We start from the raw sequence: 15,122 nt of genomic DNA, 5'->3' as shown, positions 1-15,122 counted from the left end.
GCACTCACAGAAACGCTGAGTCCTCTGTCAAAAGATTTGTTGTAGACATGCAGCTCTCTCCCCTCTCCTGCTCCCCCCTCCCTCAAGAATGCTAAGAACTCCCTCCCCCCCCTTAGGAATGTGGATCTGAGCCAATTAGCAGGAAGCTTCCTCATAGTCTTACAAACAGAGCATGTACACGTGACTTGGTCTCGGTGCAGGAGCGAGGCATTATGGGAACGTTTTTTTGCAGAGTCCAGTGGGGTTTTTTTTTCCTATGAGGCTTCTGATCATCTGAACGGGGAGAAATATGAGGAGACTCCTTTAAGAATGAGAATTATTTTATTACAATGGAGTCTATGGGAGATAAACTTCCTGTAATTATGAGCTTTCTAGATAACGGGTCCCATACTTGTACATGCAAAATAACATTAATAAAATTGCACTTACAAAGTGTCAACTTAAACAATTTCTGGGTCACAATTGCATAGCACTCTTTCTCTGTACAGGTAAGATCTATATGGTTTACGCCCCCTTTTGTTGTGTTTTTTGAGTCAAGTTCCAAATTTTTACCTTGTTTTCTAAAATAATTTCATGTTCATAACTTTGTCATTAGTACCAATGTGCCCCCATGAATGGTGGGTCTTCCACAACCCCTCCCAATAATCTGTCCTCTCTCTTCACCCCATTCCAAACTCTAGTGGCATTAAAGGACCGCCATTCACTCAGATGACATTTTGCATTGTTCTCTAGCCCCTAAATCAATCATCAAATGACAGGGGGTGAGTAAATTACAGTGGGTGAAACATAAATGCATCCAAAAGGTAAACAAGGCTGACACAATACTAACGTGGATAAGAGAATACATTTCTTCAGTTCTCCTTCACATAAGGAATAAAAATGGTGCCCTATCAGCCAATCTGATTAAGATAGTACATGAATTTGTTTTATTTTACCAGGCATCTTTCAAACAGAGCTTAAATCCTCCTTCACATTTAATTAGTAAATTCTTAAAAGGAACTGCACTCCAAACACACTTTCCTCACCATCTCAGAGCCTAATAAAGAGATCCAGAACAATAATAAGGATGTTAAAAGTCTGATGGCTTTACTGGCAAGTATTACAGACTTTTTGCTCCTAAATTCTTTTGCTTTTCTGTACAATATTTTTTTATGACATAATGGTTGCCAAATACAAATTTGGCCCAGAATCTTAAATGGCTTGTATTGCAGTAATTCCTAAGCAAAAATTACAAGCTAATTTCATTTATAAATATTGATTTACAGTAGGTGGTTGACGACTGTACAAATTTGAAATGTTGGTGGTGCTCCTAGTTCTGCCCTGCAGGAAACTAATGGATAAAGAGTTTGTTTCTCACTGAGGAGGTTACAAATACAAGAAACAAACTACTTTCATGCAGTGCAGAATTTTGAGCACCCTGTTAATTTCCGAGTAGTACAGCCAACTGCCACTGGAAGAATTTTGCACGCAGTAATGAGAGTGAACAGGGAGATGGAATATCTGCTGCAAAAGATTGCATTTTGTTTTTCATTAAATGGTTTTTAAAGGAAGTATATTACCTGAAAATTGGCTTTATTTTTTTACTATATGTCCCATTATTAAGAAAATTCTTATGATGTCAATTCGTAGTGCTTGCCAGTTTTAAGATTTATGAAGCATTGTTTTTGTTTGCTTTTGTGATTTTTAACCATGATGCTAATGTATTTTACAGGTTGGTGATATACCTGATGCAGATATCAGACCTCCCGAAAATGTGCTGTTTGTTTGTAAGCTAAATCCTGTTACCACAGATGAAGATTTGGAGATTATCTTTTCAAGATTTGGATCCATAAAGAGGTATACTTTTACACCCCTTGTAAGAGGTGCTTTTCTGTAACATAATTTACAGAAGGGTGAACTTTCTATCTTTTTACCGCTTGTCTGCTGCAAAAACTTGTACCAGTAGACAGGTAATACAAGGCATTTATCCCAGAAGCAATCCTGCCCCCATGCAACCCTAAGGGGGTGGGGGCTACCCAATGCTGCCCCCTTTCCCCCTGAACTTACCTTTATTCGCATGCTTACAGGGTCGAGGAGGGGCTACCTCCCTAATGCAGAGAGCAGATTAAATTCTAGGCAATAGAGGAATCAAGTTTCCATTTAAAAAAAAAAAATTACATTCCGGTTCTTAAAGTTACCACTTACCGTATATACTCGAGTATAAGCCGAGTTTTTCAGCCCCCAAAATGTGCTCAAAAAGTAACCCTCGGCTTATACTCGAGTATACCCGTGTCCTAAAATAGTGCCCCCTTCATGTGCAAGTGGTGACGCCACCAAGATGCTGCCACAGGATCCTGCACCTCAGCTCGGCGTGTGCTTCATCTGGGAGTTTGTTGTGCAAATAAATATGAAGTCACGGGGGTTCCCTGTGCATAAGGTGGGTTTGTGCAGTCCTGTGGCAGCAACGGCTTCCCTCCAGCGTGCAGTCCTATAGCAGCCGCCTGCACAGTATCTATTCCCAGCGGTTCCTTGCCTGCTCTTTCCTTTCCCTACCTGGTTCCCCTTCGTGATCAGCAACCGCTGAGTCCCATCCGGAACGCTCTTTATTCTTCTGGCCTCAGCAGGCTTCCGTACCTGACAGCGCCAGTGGGAGGAGTTACCGGTAGTTCTATACTGACACGCTTGCGTTGCCCGAAGCGATTTGTTTTGGAATGAGAACTAGCAATAGAAACATTTCCCACGGGGTGAGTTCAGATACACATTCATGCGAATGCGAATGTTTATTATTTTAATAGGATCTTTGGCTCAGGGAAAAGAGATAACACTGATCAAATATTATAGTCAGTAAACGCACCTCCCCACTTTCCTCGGTGATTAAAAGTTCTCAAGCGAAATATAAATACTGTTCTTGTTCCAAGAGGCAGTGATTAGATGAAACCGCATTAGGAGGTGCCATTGGTAATTGAATTTGAGTCAATTCTGTACTGTCAGCTGGAGGGTTGGGATTAGTAGTTGATAATTAATAGTACCAATGGCAAAACCAATACCTCTTCTCACCTTCCCCATCTTGCTTCGTTCAGACCTGAGCTTTTTAGCTCGGCCCCAAATGTTACGTCCAAATTGTGCCCTAGGGGCAATTGTGGCATTGTGATGGCAGCCTTGAAGACTAGATGTAAACCTGCATTTGACAAACATAGTAATTATGATTTTGTTCTGTCCTTTTGTTGTGATGTGTTATTTACAAAAATTTAATTTGTATTAAGTCCAGCATCAAGAATTATTTTGCCCTTGTAACTACTATTGTAGTACTGTGGTGGGACTTGTACACTGGGGTCCAAGTACTTGATAATTAGTATGACAGCTTCCTTAGCATTCCCAAACTTGCTTTTGTCTGCTGCTGTAGCATTTTTCTTTCCCTAAAGTTTTCTATTTATTTATCTGTTATTGATTATTAAAACTTAGCAGTAGCGGTTACATGTCCCTCCCTAGGCTTATACTCGAGTCAATATGGTTTTCCAGTTTTCTTAGTTAAAATTAGGTACCTCGGCTTATATTCAGATCGGCTTATACTCGAGTATATACGGTAGTCATGTACAGCAGTGGTCTCCAACCTTTTTTGCACCACGGACCGATTTCAAGCAAGACAATTTTTCCAAGGACCAGGGGTGGTGGGTATAATACAGCTCATCATAATGCAAAATCAGCAACTAGATGCGCCCAGCCCTTCTGCTCTTCTAACTCCCACCTAAGTGGTGACATCCCCTGACACTTATTATGGAGCTTTAAGTACTTTGGTCCTTTTTGCGATCAGTAGAAAGCTCCCTGGGCTTCGCATAGCTGTTGTCATGGAGTTGGGATCACAGGTAATTGGGACCAGAGGTGGCCCAGTTTAGCACAGCCCACGGCCCGGCACCGGTCCCCGGCCCGGTGGTTGGGGACCCCTGATGTACAGAACCAAAGTTTGAACCTGACCCAGACCCACAGCCTTAACCCGCAACCTGCATTTTAACCTGCCTGGGCCTACTACCCGACCCGCAGCTGCCTTATCCACTACCTGCTGACCCCCATTAAACAGCAAGTGCTGTTGATGCAAAGCGGAAAGGAAACCATCATGTATGGCCAGCTTTACAGACACATACAGACCAAATTAGCAGTTTGTTGTCAAATTCATGTGATAGGTTTGTGTGTGAGTTTTAATTTTTTGTTTCTAATACCCTCTAGCTGTGAGATTATACGTGACTGGAAGACTGGAGAGTCACTCTGTTATGCGTTTATCGAGTTTGAAAAGGTAATATTTATAATATGTAATAACTGTATGTTCTTAAGCTGTTCAATTTTAAGCAATTGCAGTTGATTTTTACATAAAAAGTAATCTATTTCTGGCCAGGAACAAGATTGTGAGAAAGCCTATTTTAAGATGGATAATGTCTTGATTGATGATCGACGAATACATGTAGATTTCAGCCAGTCAGTTGCAAAGGTGAAATGGAAAGGAAAAGGTACTTCACTGTAACATCATGTTTTTTTTTGTTTGTTTTTTTTAAAGTATTATTAATTTTCTACCTAGCAAGAACAAAAAAGGTAAAATTGTTAGCTGTTAACAATATTCAGCATCAGTAGCTTCAGTCGCCTGACTTAAAGTCGTGGTTCACCTTTAAATTAACCTTAATCTTTTATAGAACGTCCTATTCTTAGCAACTTTGCAATCAGTCTTCATTTTTTAATAATTTTTCAATTATTTGTCATTCTCTTTTACATCTTTCACTGGCTCCGGCAGCTAAAAAACTGTTGCTCCGTGAACTTGCAGTTTTATTATTATTTTTCATTTTTATCTCTTATCTTTCTACTTAGGCCCCCTCCTATCCATAGTTTTTTCAAACCAATACCTAACTGCAAAGATAACTAAACAAAAACGTAAATAACTGAAACACCACAAATAATAATAAATGAAAACCAGTTGCAAATGATAGCAAAATATCATTGTCTACATCACGCTAAATATTAATTTAAAGGTGAAAAAAGCTTTATTAAAGCATATGTTACAACTTGATAAGCTGCTGGCATTTTTCAGATACTACTGAGTATTGTTAGCAACTAATGAATCAGATAACAATAGTTTAGAAAACTCATTTTTAAACTAGTTTTTGAAAATCGCACAGATCATGTAGGCAGTGATGAATATATAATGCTTGGTCTCAGTCTAGGCTAAAAAAGACAGTTATCTTTATAGGGGTCAACCACCAAAGTTTTTTATTATAATTGCAGGTTTATCTTTCTGTGTCTAACACTTAAAACAATGTAACAGATGTCCGCTCTCATCTAGGTCTCTTAGGATATCTTGGCTTTCAACATTGTATTAGGGCTCTGGCACACGGGGAGATTAGTCGCCCGCAACAAATCTCCTGTGTCTCGGGCAACTAATCTCCCCGAAATGCCATCCCACCGGCGAAAATGTAAATCGCCGGTGGGATGGCATATGCCTCCCCTCGAGGTAACTTGCGTGATTTCACCGAAATCGCACCGCCGCGAATGCCTTCCGGCGATTTACATTTTCGCCAGTGGGATGGCAATCCGGGTGGGTTTAGTCGCCCGAGACACAGGAGATTTGTCGTGGGCGACTAATCTCCCCGTGTGCCAGAGCCCTTAGGAGTCAGAACCAGGAGTGCAGAGAATATATATGTCATCAGTTGTTACAGTTGAATACATTACTTGCTAGAGTTTCTCAAATGCTGCTGAGGAATGTTTGCAACTAATGTATCAGATATATGAGATGGCAAAAGAACTCATTTTTTGGGGACATATCAATCTATTTTTGAAAATCACATTTGTCATGTAGGCAGTAATGAATATATGGTGCCTGCTTACAATCTGATCTAAAAAAAAGACCCTTTAATGAGGCCCTCCACCCAAAAATGTAGAGTTAAATGTAGCGTTACTGCTTTCTGAGTTTGACTCTTGACAATTTAACAGGTGTTTGCAAATCCGTCAGCCTACAAAATGCAGGCAGAGAGAAGCAGACTGTACAACAGGTGTGACCATGGCCTTATGATACCTGGCTTTCAATGTTTTTTTCAGGAGCGTAGAGAATATAGTTAGATACTGCTTTTACATTTTCAAATAACTTACAACTACTTAAAATTTTAACTAATTTAATTTTGCCAAAAATTATGTTTTCTTTCAGTATGAAAAAAATATATATATTTTCCCCACCAACCTCCTTTTCTTTCTTCCAGTGCACCAATTGTTGCTGTTTATGCTGTTGCTGGCAAACTGCTGCCCGGCACAAGTGTTCTTAACTTACCTCATGGCAGAAATAAAAATAATGTGGCCATAATAGACTATGGAAAATGTGGTGAAATTTATTCTGCTTGTATTTGAAATTATAGTAAATGCTTACCACTTTTTCCAAGGGGGAAAGTATACAAAAGATGATTTTAAAGAATATGAAAATGATGCCGACAAAAATGCCAAATTTGCACTGAAATACAGCGCCAAACCTAAACAGGAGTATCCTTTGAGTCAGTAGTTCAAGATTTTATATTGAGATGCCACATGTTTCTGTTCATTAATGACTTGGGGTAGGATATTTTAAGCAATGTATCAGTGTTTGCTGATAACAGAAAACTATGCACTACAATTAATCATATACAGCATGCAGTATTTCTGCAGGGATATCTGGATGGTAAATTGGGCCCTAAGTGGTAAATGAGATTTAATGTTGATATAGTTTTATGCATTTGGGATAGGAAAATATGCAAGCCACAAGTTAGATATATCCTTGATGGAGAAGAACCCGAATGTACTTGTGGGTAATGAATTTAGCTATAGCAAGCAATGCCGGTCAGCAGTAGTAAGGGCCAGTAAGCTATTGTCTTGTATTAAAAAGGGTATAGATTCACAGGATGAGAGGGTCATATTCTCTTTACAAAGCACTGCTCAGGCCCCATCTAGGATATGCTGTACAGTTATTGTCTCAAAATTTTAGAAATGACATTAATGAAATAATGGCCAATAGAGAGTTATTAAGCTAATAAAGGGTCTGGAATGTCTCAGTTATGAGGAAAGGTTGGCTAAGATGGGGTTGTTTAGGCTGGAGAAAAGTTATTGAAGGAGGGGATATAATAAGACTTTGTATAAATATTCAAGAGGACCATACAAAAACTCTTGGATGCTTTATCAACCAGCAAACAAAATGGCATTCATTCAGATTAAAAGAAAGGAGGTTCCAGGAAAAGGCAACGCAAAATATAATTTTTTGCCTAATAAAAGAAAGCAAAATTCTAAGCAGCTTTGCAATATACATTTATTACAAGTTTGTAATGGTTTTTGAGTTATTTGTATTTATAATTGCTATTAGAAGCAGTGTTTGCCTGTCCTTTTCTATTCTCTGCCCTGGTGGCTCTGACTGCTGAAACAATGTAACACAGGGCAGCAGATTGACAAACTTGACTTGCTGGAGGAGACTGACAGTTGCAACATTGTGTAAAAAGTAATAACCAGGAGTTCAGCAAATGCTGCTTTCAATAGCAATTACATTTACAAATAACTTTTAAAGCGCAACCAGTTATTTCATATTGGAAAATTGCTTAGAATTATGTTTTCTTTTATTATGCAAAAAATTATTTTTTGGGGTTGACATGCCCTTTAAGGTGTGGAAAGAACTGTGCAAACTGTGAAGTTGTATTCCTCTGTCCCAAAGCTGTTGTATGGGGATATTAGATAGTTTCAAGAAGGGGTTGGATGCCTTTTTAGAATATGAGAAAATACTAAGTTACTGAAATCTGTATTTTTTCAATCTGTTATCTTACTAAATGATCTTGCAGTTGAGCAATGTTTGCTGTACTGCAAGATAGATTAAAAGACGCAGCAGAAAATGGTTAATTTTTTTAATACAAGTGCAGTGTACAGATTTCAAATGTTACCCACAAAGCACCATTTTCCCTAGAATTAGTATCATTACAAGCACCCACTAAATAGTGGTGTGCTGAAGATCACACTCAATTAACCTATCCAGTTGCAATATAGGTTTGGTATTGTTGAATTGGGCATAAGTTGCAGTGCATTTTTTTTAAAGTTTTGTTTTTTTTTTGTGCTCAGATGGTGTCACTTCAGTGTGTTGGTTTAACCCACTAAGTTAAGCCTGGAAGTACCGGCAACTCAAGGCTGGTGTTACTTTGACAGTTGCTCTGTGTATATTATGACCTGTACTGTTGTGTGCCATTTATCAGAGCAGGCTGAATGTGCACATTGACGCTACGTACAAGCCGTAAAGCGCATGTGTGGGAGCAAAGTACATCAGTGAATAGTGTCACATTTTTGCACACAGCTTTGTATTCATTTAAGTGCTTTGCACTTGAGTTCTTATGAGCCCTAAATGGTTTTTATAACCACAACTTGTAGCTATATTTAAAACATGGTGGATTTCTGTGATTTTTGTTAAAGGAGAAGGAAAGTCAAAATCTATTAAGCACACTATTAAATAGTACTACTATTGCTGTGTAAAAATGCTATATTTCTGGCTTGCCTAATAAAAGATTTACAGAGATACACATACTAGAACTTATATACTTGTTTCAGTGAACGTCGCCGCCATCTTGTCCAGCGTGTCTGTATGCGCTGAAAAGCACAAGCCAGCAGCCCCCTCCGCTCCCCGCTCCTGTCACAAAGATTCTGCAGCTCCCCGCTCCTGCCACAAACCCCCCACCAAGCTCCACAAAACCCCCCGCTCCTGCCACAAACCCTCCACCACTCGCAGCACCTGCCCCCCCCCCCCCCCGCTTCCCCCACCTGCTTGTCACAGAGTTCGGCGATGCTGCGTCGCCATGGCAACCGGACGCTTCTGCCTTGTGCACAGGCGCCGCCTGCAGTAACAAGTCGCCAAGTCTTGAAGGAGCGATGCATTATGGGAATCTTCTCTACAATGCTCAGCGTTTTTTTTTCCTGTTTGGCTTCTGATCTTCTGAACCGGTGAAGTATGGGGAGACTTAAGGGCACTATTGATACAACTGAAGGTATGCCTGCAGCTTGTGATTAACTCTTTATTAGCCTTTCCTTCTCCTTTAAGTAAAAGCAGCATAAGTAGCCATGCATCAATGACTGTAGCTAGAAAATACATTACAAAAAATAATTGCCTTGTGTGGAGTAAAGCTTGCTGTAACTGTAAAAACCAAGCCTGGATATGAGGCAAGGCAAGGCCACAAAGTGACTGCAGTCACAGCAGCAGCAGCGATTGGGGATGTGAAGGGGTGCACTACCCTGACAGTGAACTATTGGGTATGAATTTTGGAGATTTAGCATTGCTGAGAAAGAAACCAAGTAAGGCAGAGCCATAAGCAATTTTACTCTAAACTCAGATATGCTTTTAAATTGTAAGAAAAAATTTTCATACACTCACTTAGGTGATAACCTTTATGTCCACATCTTTGCAGTCTGAATATCAAACCAGTTTTATCCTAAATGGATTCGTTATGTTACTTTTTTTTAAACCCACCCATTACTCTTCAGCCTATTTTTTATGAAATCTAAAAAAAATACTAATGGGGAACAAAGAGGTATATAAACATCTGACCAAACACACAAAAAGTTATTGTACATAATTAGTTATACATCCCAGTAAAAAAAGTACATAGCACAAAACACCACCTTATAATACAAAGGGGAACTTCAAAATAATAATAATTGAACCAACATTGGCCACTATGTCATCCAAACACTTGAATATTCTTTAGTACTGTCTTCCTACTATGTATGTTGAGGAAGTTCAGTTATGGTGGATATAAGTAAAGTTTATTTGATATGAGTTACTCTGTACCCACAAAAGCACAGATTCTATACAGTATTTTTTTCTAGCATAGAAATGCATAGGGAGTATAGATAAAGAGTACATAGAGCACACAAAACCAGACTTAGAAATTATTGAAACTACTTATTTTGTTAACCAGTTTCTTCTGTTCTTAAGGCCAAATTGGGTTTCAGCAAAGCTGAATAGGGAATAGAAGCCATTCAAGAAAATCCGCAGACTAGAGAAACTCTATCTGTATAATTTATTTTTTCATGTTGTGCTTTTGTCATTTTAAGAGCTTTAGATTTTTTAGTTTATCATACATTCAGAAATAGAATGTTCACAGAGTTGCAATGTCCCAAACAGATCCATTCTAATCTCTCTCCTATGCTGACTCTCACTGCAATGTAGCAAACAGTATAGTTTAAACAACATGCCTCAAGAGTAAAAGTGGGATGCACAGCAGTTTTTTGGAAGCAGAGAGGAAAACATACCTCTACATATACAGTGGTGTGAAAAACTATTTGCCCCCTTCCTGATTTCTTATTCTTTTTCAAGTTTGTCACACAAAATGTTTCTGATCATCAAACACATTTAACTATTAGTCAAAGATAACACAAGTAAACACAAAATGCAGTTTTTAAATGAGGGTTTTTATTATTTAGGGAGAAAAAAAATCCAAACCTACATGGCCCTGTGTGAAAAAGTAATTGCCCCCTGAACCTAATAACTGGTTGGGCCACCCTTAGCAGCAATAACTGCAATCAAGCGTTTGAGATAGCTTGCAACGAGTCTTTTACAGCGCTCTGGAGGAATTTTGGCCCACTCATCTTTGCAGAATTGTTGTAATTCAGCTTTATTTGAGGGTTTTCTAGCATGAACCGCCTTTTTAAGGTCATGCCACAACATCTCAATAGGATTCAGGTCAGGACTTTGACTAGGCCACTCCAAAGTCGTCTTTTTGTTTTTCTTCAGCCATTCAGAGGTGGATTTGCTGGTGTGTTTTGGGTCATTGTCCTGCTGCAGCACCCAAGATCGCTTCAGCTTGAGTTGACGAACAGATGGCCAGACATTCTCCTTCAGGATTTTTTGGTAGACAGTAGAATTCATGGTTCCATCTATCACAGCAAGCCTTCCAGGTCCTGAAGCAGCAAAACAACCCCAGACCATCACACTACCACCACCATCTTTTTCTGAAATGCTGTGTTACTTTTACGCCAGATGTAACGGGACACGCACCTTCCAAAAAGTTCAACTTTTGTCTCGTCGGTCCACAAGGTATTTTCCCAAAAGTCTTGGCAATCATTGAGATGTTTTTAAGCAAAATTGAGACGAGCCATAATGTTCTTTTTGCTTAAAAGTGGTTTGCGCCTTGGAAATCTGCCATGCAGGCCGTTTTTGCCCAGTCTCTTTCTTATGGTGGAGTCGTGAACACTGACCTTAATTGAGGCAAGTGAGACAGTTCTTTAGATGTTGTCCTGGGGTCTTTTGTGGCCTCTCGGATGAGTTGTCTCTGCGCTCTTGGGGTAATTTTGGTCGGCCGGCCACTCCTGGGAAGGTTCACCACTGTTCCATGTTTTTGCCATTTGTGGATAATGGCTCTCACTGTGGTTCGCTGGAGTCCCAAAGCTTTAGAAATGGCTTTATAACCTTTACCAGACTGATAGATCTCAATTACTTTTGTTCTCATTTGTTCCTAAATTTCTTTGCATCTTGGCATGATGTCTAGCTTTTGAGGTGCTTTTGGTCTACTTTTCTGTGTCAGTTAGCTCCTATTTAAGTGATTTCTTGATTGAAACAGGTGTGGCAGTAATCAGGCCTGGGGGTGACTACAGAAATTGAACTCAGGTGTGATAAACCACAGTTAAGTTATTTTTTAACAAGGGGGGCAATCACTTTTTCACACAGGGCCATGTAGATTTGGAGTTTTTTTTCTCCTTTAATAACGTAAACCTTCATTTAAAAACTGCATTTTGTGTTCAATTATGTTATCTTTGACTAATAGTTAACGGTTTTTGATGAGCAGAAACATTTAAGTGTGACAAACATGCAAAAGAATAAGAAATCAGGAAGGGGGCAAATAGTTTTTCACACCACTGTAGATTTGATGAAATACATTATTTCTTAGTATCCAGAGATCTTGTTCACCAGTGAATTACATTCTGTTTGAGAGAAGCCCTGTTTCTTAATGCTGCTCAAACTATATTGTTGTTTACAAAACCCTCTGTTCATGTTGTTCACAAATATAGAGGTAGCCCTGAGATGAAGGTGATGGAAAGAGAATGGCCTTTTGTACCTAATGCATTGTTCCTGAAACATTCAAGGTTGGACTGGCTTCTGCAGGGCCCACCAGGGCTACTGCCGCTAACCCCACACTCCCACTAGGGGGCCCCCGCTGCCCGCCCAATCCCCTCCCCTGAACATGCTTGCTTTTTACATCATTTGCATGATATGTCCTTAAAGCTGTACTGAGCTGTTCTCACTTACAGAGCACTTTAGTTTGAAGAAAACTTCACAGCAGTGTTCCTTGGCCATTCTAATGGGGAGTCAGCATAAGTTTTGAAGAAGCCACCATCATCTTGATCCAGATTTTTTATGTATCTGAAAGTTCTAAATTAGGCATTTCCTATGGTTGATTTATTTTCAAAGAATTGTGGGGTGGAAAGGCATCGTTAACTCAGGGCTGGAACTAGGGCTAGGAATGTAATATTTCACTTTATGTTGGACTTATTTCTAATATAATACAAAAGGGCTACTGTACTAATTAATGGGTTCCCATGATGGCCATTTTTCAAGGAATCACGCACTAATGGCATTTTACCCCCTCCTCCAAGAAATCATGCAATCCCCACTCAATTTTTACTGCAGAACAGGGTTGTGTACATTTTAACGTATCAGGTGCATTTGCGTGTAGTGAAAATCCAAGTGGCTGCAATTATGCTGGAATTTTAGCTGAAAGGCACTGCACTTGTGGTCATAATGTGATCTCTAATGTCACATTAAAAACAAATTTTTCGTTTTAGAGCTTTGAATTAAAAATGTAATAGAACATGAAAATATAATCAGAGATTTGTTCATGAGTCTGAATACTTTGGTATGGACGAACATAAACAGATGTTGCCACACGCAAATGTGTTTGTGAAAGTTTCTGTTGTAATAGTAAGCATGTTTTCAATAATTTTCTGAGTATATTTTAGTGCCTTAATAAATTGTCATAGTGATAAATATGAATTGGTGCTGGATGAAGAAGAATCAAGCAGCAAAGAAAGGCATTCTGTAAAAAAACATAAAGACAGAAAGCATCGCCATTTGTCCGATGATGAAGATGAACGGAGAATAAAAAAATCTAAGGTATTGTGAATAATTACATGGTTTAATTAAATAGGGGCAAACCACCATCACATGATTTTTTTTTTTTAATGAATTTTATAATTTACAGTTATATTGGTGTAGCCTGACTGCTTTTGTTGCATTTTTCTTATCTGCGCATTTTGATGAACAAGATGTTCATGCTAGAAATTATAGTTCAGCAGTTAATTAATGACTGTAGTTTGCTAGTTTTTTATTTTTTTAGTTATAAGGACGAAAACAACTACCAACTACCAAGGAATAGTGTGGAATTGTGACCTTTACACTTAGCCAGGAGAAGATCATTGGTTACTTTGGTGAGAGCAGTTTCTGTTGGGCGGAAGCCAGATTGCAGGGGGTCGAGGATGGAGTTGAGTGAGATGCCGGACCAGGCAGAACCTTCTAGAACTTTCTATGTTGGAGTGGTATTCAGTTTGGTGGAGAAATGTTATACTAACTACAGTATACTAAATGCTGTTGATATGAATATTAAATGACAACATATAATTGCTTTTATCCTTTTATGTTGTAATAGAGCTGTTGTCTTTCAGGATTTAGAGAAGGATGTCCGAGACTATAATCGAGAGAAAAGAAGTGAGAAGAAATACGAAGAAAGCCATAGACATTCTCAAACCCATGGCAGCTACTATGTATCTAAAGAAAGGCACAGAGAGGAAACCAAGTCTAGAGAAAAGAGGAGAGACAAGAGCCCCAAACATCATAAGAATAAGTCAAAATACAGAGAAAGGGACTGAGGAAAGTTACTCAATAATAAAACTTTTTTTTTTTTTTTTTTTAGATTAAAGCAGTTTGAAAATCTGCTCATGAAAGCACAGTGAAACCAATTTATTATATATGAAATATTACTTTGTAGAACCTTATACATACTGTATTTCTGTACTGTGTCCCCTACTTTTAAAGAAATTAAAAATACCTTATATAACCAGTTTGTTTTTATCTTACAACAAGGTAGTGGTTTTAGCTTTAACTAATATTTTCAGATTTATCTTCTTATGTAGTTACATAGGGTTGATCTATAGACCTATAAAGAGGCAAAATTATGTTTTCTTGCCCTTTTTTATGCAAGACAGCACTTTAATTGCTTTAGTAGCCACCGAATGGCATTGCAAATTAGAAAACTTGTTATCTACAAAAATCCTCAAATCCTTCTCAGTTAAAGGACAAGGCAACTCAAAATATTATTTTTTGCCTAATAAAAGAAACCAAAATTCTACGCAGCTTTGCAATATACATTTATTACAAGTTTGTAATGGTTTTTGAGTTATTTGTGTTTATAATTGCTATTAGAAGCAGTGTTTGCCTGTCCTTTTCTATTCTCTGCCCTGGTGGCTCAGACTGTTGAAACAATGTAACACAGGGCAGCAGACTGACAGACCTGTATTGCTGGAGAAGCAAGACCTTTGCAACATTGTTTAAAATGTAACAACCAGGAGTTCAGCAAATGCTGCTTTCAATAGCAATTACATTTATAAATAACTTTTAAAGCGCTACCAATTTTTAATTATTTCATATTGGAAAGTCGCTTAGAATTATGTTTTCTTTCGTTATGCAAAAAATTATTTTTGGGGTTGACATGCCCTTTAAGGACCCCCCCAAAACACTACCATTTAGTGTATAACTCACGTTTATATTATTTCTACCAAAGTGCATAACTTTGCACTTGTTAACAATGAACCACATTTTCCACTTTGCTGCCCAGTTTTCCCAAATCACTCTGCAAAGTGGCAGCATCCTGCATGGAACTTAAAGGTTTGCACAATTTAGTATCATCAGCAAAAATAGAAACAGTACTTTCAATGCCCACCTCCAGGTCATTAATAAACAAGTTAAAAAGCAAAGGACCAAGGACTGACCCCTGCAGTACTCCACTAACCACGCAGTGACATGTTTTGCTATACACATGTTTATTCCCTTTGTGTGTATTGGAATAGAACAAAAAAGGGAGGAAAAAAAGCAAATTGGACATAATGTCACACAAAACTCCAAAAATGGG

The 15,122-nt window shown here is 38.6% G+C and overlaps 1 protein-coding gene across 1 annotated transcript in view; it reads left to right on the top strand.

Annotated features, from left to right (window-relative positions):
• ppil4 (peptidylprolyl isomerase like 4) overlaps positions 1-14,051 on the top strand; it is a 50,011-nt gene extending 35,960 nt beyond the window's left edge. The window contains 6 exon segments of the mRNA NM_001128642.1: positions 1,712-1,836; positions 4,201-4,267; positions 4,367-4,478; positions 6,390-6,486; positions 12,979-13,111; positions 13,660-14,051. Coding sequence (NP_001122114.1) covers positions 1,712-1,836; positions 4,201-4,267; positions 4,367-4,478; positions 6,390-6,486; positions 12,979-13,111; positions 13,660-13,863 — 738 coding nt within the window. The 3' untranslated portion in view covers positions 13,864-14,051.
• The last annotated feature ends 1,071 nt before the right edge of the window (positions 14,052-15,122 follow it).

The sequence above is a fragment of the Xenopus tropicalis genome, chromosome 5, assembly GCF_000004195.4.
Source record: "Xenopus tropicalis strain Nigerian chromosome 5, UCB_Xtro_10.0, whole genome shotgun sequence".
Lineage (NCBI taxonomy): Eukaryota > Metazoa > Chordata > Amphibia > Anura > Pipidae > Xenopus > Xenopus tropicalis.
Note: the sequence above shows the minus strand (reverse complement) of the source record. Positions and strands in the feature narration are given on the sequence as shown.